Source organism: Cyprinodon variegatus, unplaced genomic scaffold (genome assembly GCF_000732505.1).
Source record: "Cyprinodon variegatus isolate N-32 unplaced genomic scaffold, C_variegatus-1.0 Scaffold42, whole genome shotgun sequence".
NCBI lineage: Eukaryota > Metazoa > Chordata > Actinopteri > Cyprinodontiformes > Cyprinodontidae > Cyprinodon > Cyprinodon variegatus.
This window is the reverse complement of record NW_015150495.1, coordinates 1,675,220-1,685,021: the sequence shown is the minus strand read 5'-3', so window position 1 is coordinate 1,685,021 and position 9,802 is coordinate 1,675,220. Positions and strand designations below refer to the sequence as shown.

General features: G+C 38.9%; 1 protein-coding gene across 2 annotated transcripts in view; it reads left to right on the top strand.

Annotated features, from left to right (window-relative positions):
• ptchd1 (patched domain containing 1) overlaps window positions 1–9,802 on the top strand; it is a 28,300-nt gene that overhangs the window by 4,206 nt on the left and 14,292 nt on the right. For both annotated transcript variants that reach the window (XM_015370149.1, XM_015370150.1), the window contains one exon: window positions 4,759–5,479. In XM_015370149.1, the coding sequence (XP_015225635.1) occupies window positions 4,759–5,479 (721 nt within the window). The remainder of the gene's footprint in view (window positions 1–4,758; window positions 5,480–9,802) is intronic.

Sequence of the window (9,802 nt, the reverse complement as noted above, 5' to 3'; positions counted from 1 at the left end):
GATGAGGGGATTAACAACAGGTGTGCAGGAAGACTCCAGCCCTAGGAGACCCACGGCGCACTCTGCTGGAGACAGAGGGTAATCTCCAGATCCCAGCAGTAACTCCAGTCCTAATGGAAAGAAACACAGAACAGAAGAGGATCCTTGGCGCCCTCTGGTGGGCAAGCCTGAGGATCCCAACAGAGATGTCCCGATCAGCATTTTAGGCCTCTGATCCCGATCCAATCTTTTGACCTCAAATCTGATTTTTAGTACAAATATTATTTTACCTTTTGTAATGAAATTTATAAAACTCGAATATATTTTGAGCAAGTAACTAAACTAATTAGAATAATTTCATCAATAAGCGTTATTATTATCATTGTAAGTCCCATGAAATCTTAATCTTACAGAGAATTAAAGGTCAATGTCAATTTATTACCTCCTCTCTAAATTGCGATGTTGCAGACACCGCAAGTAGCTTTAGGACAGTCTTCACTCTCAAGACTAAAATATGTCCGCATTGGGCGTGCAGGTGGCGCAGTGGTTACGACCCATTTACGGAGGCCTTAGTCTTCAACGTGGCCGACCCAGGTTCAAACCTATTTTCGAAAAAATGAGCCACTAGTGCCGCAAAAACTCCAAAAAATAAATAAAATATGTCCAGATTCCTGAAATGCTTTATTTGCACCTCCACAGAGGTTTGTATTGCACAGCTACTGTCAACCGTAACTGGCAGGTACTTTATGGCAGTTGTTGTAAAGATCGGCATGACTCGTCAGCTAATGTAGCTGAGCTCCAATCAGCGGATAATAGGAAAAGATTGGGCCGATCCGTTCTTGAGATTGGGATATCCCTAAAAAAAACTAGTAATAGTTAATTAATTAGAATTAAGATTTAAGATTTTCTGTGTGAAAATATCCTCAGTTTGATCTGATTCAAACTTGAGTAGAGATTGTGAGGAGTGTTTAGGACAAACCGTGGTTTATGTTTGTAGTGGTTGGATTTTGAAGCCAAACAACCAGTTAGTAATTAGTGTCCCATTGCTGTTTCAGAGACTTGGTGATCCAAGCTGCAGTTCTCCAACAGTTAGCGTTAGGAGTTATTTTTTATTTATTTTTTTGTATTTACTAGGAATTGCACTGCACATTTTGAAGAGTGGCTAAGAGAGTAATTAACCTATGTCATTTACATTTTGACCCCATGAAAAAATTGCAAATTAAATGTTCCAAGATATATTCTCTAAATCTACTGAGGGTTTTTCACACACTGAGACTAAATTCCCATCTTGTGTCCCTTTCTTCCTCGCCACCAATAATACTCCCCAAAGGAGCCGTAAACCTTCAGATCTGTCCTTGTCCGCCTCCTTTACTTCCATTAAATCTGTAATTTCTTGAGGATGACTTTTTGCTAGAGGATGCTGACTTTAGCTAAGATGGGAGAATTGATTTGCTGACATGTAATCTCCAAAAGAAAACAAGATCATTTGTTAAGAGTAGGTTCCTTTCTGATGTTCTCTCTCCACAATGTTTACCGTGACCCATTTTACAGGATGTAAAACACACTGCTTTTCCGCAGGGTATAACTGATATAAAGTGAAGGTACAGCGTTTCAGGGCTATGCATCATTTGCAGCGAACAATGCTTTGAGGAACAAACAGAGTGGTGCATAAAGCAGGGGGCTACAAAGAGAAATCCACTGTTATGTAATAATGTCTGCAAGGCCTGAGATTCTGTAACTGTCCTATTTGCTTCCCGTCACTCCCCATTCTAACATTTCCCTGCAAGCCTTTCCGTGGTCCTTTGAGGAGGGAGCTAGACTTGTTGCATGCAGCAGCCTGGATCATGATGCTGCGAAAGAAGATTCCCATCTATGACTCATAACCATTAAAAGAATTTGTAGATTGTTTCCTCTGATATGAATCAGCTAGAAGTAAATTCCTGTTTGTTTAAAGGTAGGGAAACTTCACAGTTTCTAGACATCTTCATTACTCTTTGTACAAGATTAGATCCGAGGACTGAGATGGCAGTGGAAGGTTAATTTGTTGTATTGAGCAGTTGCTATTAGTGGCTTTTGGATCTTGCTCGCATTTGCATTCTACACCTAATGGACCTGAGGGGTTTGTTGCTGAAAAAGCTCAACTGTCCTCCCATCCGACTGAAGTTCCACATATTCACGTTAGAGAATTAATAGGGCAGAGAAAGCTTTCTGCGTGTTTTCCAAGCAATCAGTGGATATTTATATGGCATCTAATAGTTGGAGAAACAAAGATGATCATCTTCACTGCCGTTCTCTATCAGTAAGCCCTGCAGATTTGCTTTACTTCCTGTATCATCCTGCTCATTGTGAGTCATAACAAGATAAAAATTTCACTCATAGCTCATGAACAACTGTATAAATTGTTACAGCTGAGAAGTTTGATTCGAACACAACAAAATCAAATATTTTTCTTCCGTTCTTGGTTCTCCTTAATAAATATTAATAAATATGAACTGCTTATAGGGAGCTTAATTTGTAAACTGTATAAATCCTGACTGATGGATGTGAAGAGACATCTGTGGAACGTTTGAGTCATAGAGAGAATACCTGCATGAGATCTATTTCAGTGGAAGAAATGGAAAAGTGTATATAAACACAAGCCTTGTATATAAATATATTTTTAATGCACTTCAATATATTTGGTTGCTGCAAAAACATAACTTTAGAAAAATGAAAACAATTTCAAAGAAGTATACCTGATATTTGTATTTAATATTAATTGGAGAAAAATGCATTCTACCGTAGTATTTGGCAGTGCAGGGAAATACAATTCTGGAAAGAAGTGAAATATTTTAAAAATCCTTTAACACTTAAATTATTTTTTTTTAAGCTCATGTCCAGATAATCTTAAGATAAAAAAAACAGTCAACAAACATTTGATAATGTACCTATGTTACTGACAATGATGATAATAAAAATTATACGATGGAACAATTCTAAAGAACCAAAGGTCAGTGGACAGCTTTTAGAGTTATATTCAATCACATTTATATTAAAAGGTTAAGAATATACATTCAATAAATTTGGGAACCCTTCATTTTATCTAAAGAAAGAATAGGTTATAGATTAACTTATATATCCACAGCAAAGTTTACCACTAGAGTTAAGGTAAGTGAACATTATGGACAACACTAAACATCCTCTTTTGAAGATTAATATCTTCAGTCAGAGGGTTTCTCCAGATGTGGTGCAAGACAGACCACTACAGATCTTTTCTGCCTACAGATATAAACACCTACAAGAACTGGTTAAAAAAATACAGTTACCAAAACATTTAATCTCCCTTTGAGATTTATAATATATGTTTTAATTTAATTTGAATTTAACTAATATAATGTTTAGTACCAATGTTGGATACAATAAGGTTAGACGTGGGAGGTGGGTGATGTGATTTGTAGTAATTTTATACTTAATGCACTTTAAATGCTTGTTGTTTTGGTTGCTTTATTTTTTTCTTATATTGTGATACGCTTCATGTTAAAAAAAAAGAACTTGGATATTTTTCTGGTCATGTTTGTCAGAGCTTTGCTTTGGTTGAAGCATCTACAACAAGCACGTTTTTTTCCTGGCTGATATAGATTACTTTTTTCTACCAGCTGTCATTTACTGAATCAAATGACTATTTTAAGAGATTGAGTGTTTAAAGATTGAGAATTAAGGGATTACAAGTATGCATTAAGGTGTTTGTCTATAAACTTTATTGTAATTGTGTCAAATTAAAAAAAGCACATTATGTTGTTGAGTGCATTTATTAGGCATTACATCAAACCAGCATTAAAGCTGTTCTGATTTAATGCATTTCATGATTAGACATATTTTAGAGCCGGTCAAAGAAAAACCGACTGATTCTAATCTGTGGTACATTTTTAATTAAAAATTACTTACTGTAAACTACTTACTGTAGAAAAGGTTAAGTTCATGCAAGCCTTCCTGTGACTCCTCTGAGGGAGAAAAAAGGTTACTGATGAATACTTAAAGTTAATGGGCATTTTAATAAACTTTAAAAATTGGTTTATAGAATTTCTAAAAATCACTAAATACTTAAGTTTAATCTAATTAATACATTCACCAGTACCATTGTTTGTTCCATAGCTATTTTTTCAGTAATAAAGTAGTTTTTCCTTGCTGAATAAATATGAGTAGTGTTTTGTTTTGTCTAGATAGATGAGACCTTTGAATCAAATACATTACATGTAGTTTTGTTCAGTTTTGTATATTAGCTAATATTATATTAGTTTAAAAAATGTGAAAGTTGAGCTTGACATTAAGCTTCCTTAGTTAGATTGTGTGAAACATCTGCAGTGTCTTAGATTTATTTAAGGCAACAGCCAACAAGAGACAGAATCCTGTTCCTATCTAGAGCAGCGAAAGGCACTGAGCTTGCCTTGTGGAATAAAGACTTAAGATCTGTGGTTAAGTAATGTGCAAAGACTTTGCAGAAACCTTGCCTCCTTACGGGTCAGACTAAAACATGTATTGGAGAAGAAAGTATTTATATGAAGGCCTTGCTAAGAAAAGTTGCTTTTGTTTAAGGTTGAAGCAGCACTCCGAGGTTGTAGTCTGCTTATTGTGCCAGAAACTGGCATCAGGGCTGTTGCTTAGTAACCAGCACTGTGGATGCTGGCAGTGTTGTAACAATGAAATCTCTATAACCCAACTCAAAGTTCTACATAGCTAAAACCTTTGGCTCATGATACGATTAACAGCTCTCTGTTTCTTTTTTTTTTTTTTTTTTCACAGCTCCACAGGCAGATCTACCACATGCAGGTGACAGTCCCGTCTACGACGGTGGGCTACAGTCGTTTCAACTATTCCTTCCCCTACCTCTGTCTTCCTGACGACAAGAATGTCTGCATTGTCGATGACATCATCCGGGCCATGGAGGAGATTCAGTCTGCCAGAACTTCAAACCGAACCGTCCCCATTTTACGCTACCCCATCACACAGTTGGCGGATGGAAGACAAGCTTACATCGGCCACCAGCTGGGCGGAGTGCAGGGTTGGGGTTCCAGCGGTGGGGTTAAGGTTCAAGGCACGGGGGGCAAAGGGGAAGGTGTCCGTTCTGCAAAAGCAGTGCAGCTCACGTATTACCTACAATCTCGAAGCGAGCTTATGGACCAGGTAGCTGGTCGATGGGAAAATGCCTTTTGTTCTGAGCTGAAGCTCTTCGGGGCATCACACCCGAAGCTGGGGCTTTATCCCTCCACGTCGTCCTCCCTACGGACAGACTTCCAGTTCTCCTCTGTGCTGGCACGTCGCCCCCTGATGGCAAGTTTAGGAGTCTGCGGGGTGCTGGCCATCCTTTGCTGCTCCATGAGAGACTGTGTGAGGTCCAAACCCTGGTTGGGACTCTTAGCTCTGTTGTCAGTGGCTCTTTCAGGCCTCACTGCTGCTGGGATACTGAACCTAACAGGAGCTACCTACAACTCCACATACCTGGGAATACCTTTCGTCATGCTTGGTAGGTATTAGAAATGTTTTTTCATTAAATTAACTATTTTTCGTTGGCAATAGTTGCCTTTATTTATGAAGAAAACTAGCAGGAAAGGGGTCTAAGGCAGGGAGACGATATGTAGCAAAGGGACTTTAACCCAGGAAGGCTGCTTTGAGGACTGAGGACTTTGTCCTGGGCCAGGAGTTTCACCCCAACAATCTCTGTTCACATTTAAGCAGTTTACACAGCTGTATCACTAACAACAACAATTCATTTTAAAAACGGTAGGTTTCTATGTGACAGGCCCGACATAAAGAAGTGCATAAATCGAAAGTAATGCATAGTTTTCCAAATCAATTCTCCATGAAATTTGTATTCATTTATTTTTTTTATCTAATCCAGTTCAGCCATTTAATCTCAGAATTTGCCTAATTAGTATATGAAGAGCATTATTGTGGCTGTTCTAAAAAGCTCAGAAAATTAGTAAACCTCCAGCATTATATGGACCATGAGGCATGGAAGAAATAGAGAACATCTCACTCTGAGCACTGATCAGTCCTTCATTTGCATCATGAGATGCAAAAATACATAAAAAATAAAAATTAAAAATTAAAGAAATTATTAACTGACTGAGGAGGGAAGCAGAGTATTACTGATATTCATACAATCCAAGAGTCTCATGGTATCTCTGGATGAGCTACAGAGGTTTGCTGCCCCAAAACAGATAACTTAAATCAATGGGATTAACAAGCCTCCTTAGCCATTGATATCTGTTGAGGAGGCAAAGCAGTTACTTGATTAAGACGTGCCTCACACCAATACATCTAAAGAATTCTGGTTCTCAGGACATTGAGGCCCGAGGACCCCTGCTTTAGAAGACCCTGCTTTATATCTGCAGTGGAGTTTGGTAATAAGACGATGGGCCACAGAAGTAAAAATGGACACCTTTTCCTGTCACTTTAAAATTACGGCTTCCTTTGTTTTAATTAATAGTCTTGCAAAGCATATTCATTCTCAGCCTGTATTCCTCTTCTGAAAATTTCTGAGATTTACTTTCCATCCCTGTGGCTGAGAGTCGTCACAAGGAAGACAGATCATCAAAATGAGTGACAGGCTGTAGGACCGGAACCTACTGAGTGGGTGGAGGATGAAAAAAAAATGACACATTTCTTACTTGAGGCAGTTTCAGAACTAAAGCAAAGGTAAAAACACAGAGTTCTGGTGTTGCAGCAGTTTAATACGAGTTTGGAACAGAGGCAGAGTAAACAACAAAAGGTTTTACAGATTCAGTTTGAATGAAATACCACCATTATGTTGCTGAACCATTCATGTGGGCACGGGTCAGAGATCATTTGTTTGTAGAGAGCTTTTTCTGTGCTTTAGTCGCCACATGTCCCCTCTTTATTGTTTTTAAAATGCTGCTATTAGTTATTTTTTGGCCTAATTCAATGCTTTCCTGCAGGGTAAACTGGATATTTACTTCTCCACTAACTGATCCCGTTTTCTGCATGCTGAGCTGAGCTGTAGCGTGTTTACCATCAAACAAGGGTGACGCATGTCGGATGTTGGCAGATATAATGAGCAGAGTGTCAATCAAAGCTCAGATCGAGGAATATTAAACATGAGTGGATGAACATGGTGTACTGTCTGTGCACTCATAATATACAGCATTCATTAACCGATTCTTTTCTGATGAATTAATTTACATTTATTTTACATCATTCAAGCCTAACATCTTTTTCAAAATAATTTCTTTAATCTAGTTTGGTTTCTCACTTCTCATATCCAGAGGAACGAGTGGTTGATTTGTTAACAAATGTCCTGCAGTCAGACTTTGTAGAACCACCTTTCATTGTGAGTAGAGTTGCAAGTCTTGGGACTTTTGGGATATGTCTCCACCAGCCTTATTCTGAACCCTTACCAGTTTAGGGAGCTCTCCCCCTATCTCTAAGGTAGAGTCTCCCTCAACTCTACAGAGAAACTTCTTTCAAATGCTTGTATCTGGAAACAGGGGAGGATCTAGCAAATTATGTATGGGGTTATGAGAGGGGGGCAGGAATTTTTGAGGGGTGGCAACATATGGCATTTGTTTACACTGAATTTAATCACAGTTATCACAGTTTGGTGAGAATAGTATGTACAGTAAGTGTTTCATGTGAAGCAGTTTATATTAGAAATACATCGTACAATGTGATCTCACTTAATAGGAGATAGAAGAATGATAACACTACTTCTAGAGGGGCATTATCACAGGAAAGGTATTAAGGTAAGACACAGGTGCTGAGTCGCAGATGTGTGAGACTGACTGTCAGAGAGGCAGCTTTGCAGCATTTACACAAGAAGAAACTACAGAAAGAAAAACTTACCCATCAGAGATCTATGGACTGAGCTGTACTAAAGTGAGCATAAATACACAGTAGAAATAAATGGGTCAAGGCACCCAAACAAGGTACCAGACATCCATGTATTGTTTACTCTGAAAACACATTTACCCCATTTGTTCCTCAGTAACTTGACATATAGCACTTACAGCAACATGAAAGGGACATTTCATGCATGTAAATATTCTTTAGATAGAGCTGCTGTATCAACAAATCAACAAAAAGGCAGGTACTGTATGTTACCTCCAAAACTCCACAAATCTGAAAAGAAGCAACATAAAAATACATTTTGCTTCCAGTCTGAAAAAGTACAAAAACTGTTGTGAGAAGGTTCATACAGGTCATTTCTGGATAGTTTCATACTATATATACAAAAAAAGAAACAACAACACTGCTTCATATTAAGCAGGATTTACACCAGAATCACATTTTTAACTTTACTTTCAACACTTTTGGTTTTATTAAAGGAAATATCAGATTTTCTCAGGTGCCAAAACAAAATGTAACAGCTCTGTAAAGGCTCACCAGAGAGCATAACATAAAGTTGACATGACTATAACAGCTGAATGCGGCGATTTCCATGTTGCTCAGCAAAACGCTTCACTACTTTATTTAGATCCAATGCCTTTGTGCGTTTTTGATTTGAGTACAACCAAACTTGATAGTCTCTTTTCTCTCATAGTTGACCGCAAATATGTCTTTATGAGCCTGAGACGTCAGGCCTAACTAACATCATAGTTAGAGAAATAACGTTCTGCAACCTGATTTTTATCATCTCAAAATCAGCATTGCAGCTATGCTAGCAACATTGTGCTTTCATTATGGTTTAATTTCTCAATAGATAGTTAATCAGTTTTTACCTGTTTCATCCCATGTCTCCTCTCCCCATGACCCCTGGCTCCCTCGCTTTGCCTCATTCGGTTTTCAAAACAAAACAGTCTCAGTCGCTCTGGCGTCATCTCATGCTGCATTCACTGCAGTCCGACATTAGAAATTAGTGGTCGTAATTCTCAAATTATCCATAATTTATAAGCCTCGCCACCCCTACCGCCAACTGGGGTGGCAGCAGGGGTGGCAAGGCTGTCAGTTAGGGTGGCAGTTGCCACCCTATGCCACCCCAGTAGATCCGCCTTTGTCTGGAAACATTTTTCTTTCAGTGACATATCTCATTGTTATGGTTGAGGGTCCGAGGTCCAGAGCAAAACTTGACCTGTAATGGAAAACTACAACGAACTGTAGGATGGGTTACAGATGGACAAGGAACTGAGTATGGAGAGTACATCAACAAAGTACATAGTTTTGAACTTCAGATGAAATAGGAAAAGGTCAAACACTTTCCATCATAGGAGAAGAAGTGGAGGTGGTGGGCGGGTGTAAATACCTTTGTGTTCTTCTGGAAAACCGACCGGATTGGAGGGCAGCTTTGAAGCTGTTAACATGAAGGTACGGAGCAGATGGCACTTCTTAAGCTGGGTCTACACTTTACGTGTTTTTACCCTTTTCAGACAGATGCTGTAGCCATTCGAGAATTTTTTGGATCGGACCAAGTCACTGACTCATTGTGTGTCCTGCGTTGTGTAGTATACAGGGGGTAACGAAGGCTGATCTGCCTCTCATGACTAGGGATGGGGATCGAAACCCGGTTCTATCAAGGACCCGGTTCCACTTTTTTCAAAACCCGGGCTTATCGATACCACTATCGAGTCTGGTCGTTTTTTTTTTGTTCTCCCGGAGGTCCTGTAACATAATTGTGTGTCCCTCGAGTCGCGTCACAGCATTTAAATCTAGTCAATCCAATCACTGCAGCATGTCCACCAATGTTTTGGAATAAAATTGTAAGCAAACAGATATTAAAAGTAAAACAAGTGAAGTCTGGCAGTTAACTTCGCTCGCGACTGGGGGATGGCTGAACGGACGAAAAAGTCTAAAGTTTGGCTTCATTTTACCAAGCTCAAAGATAAAGAAGAAG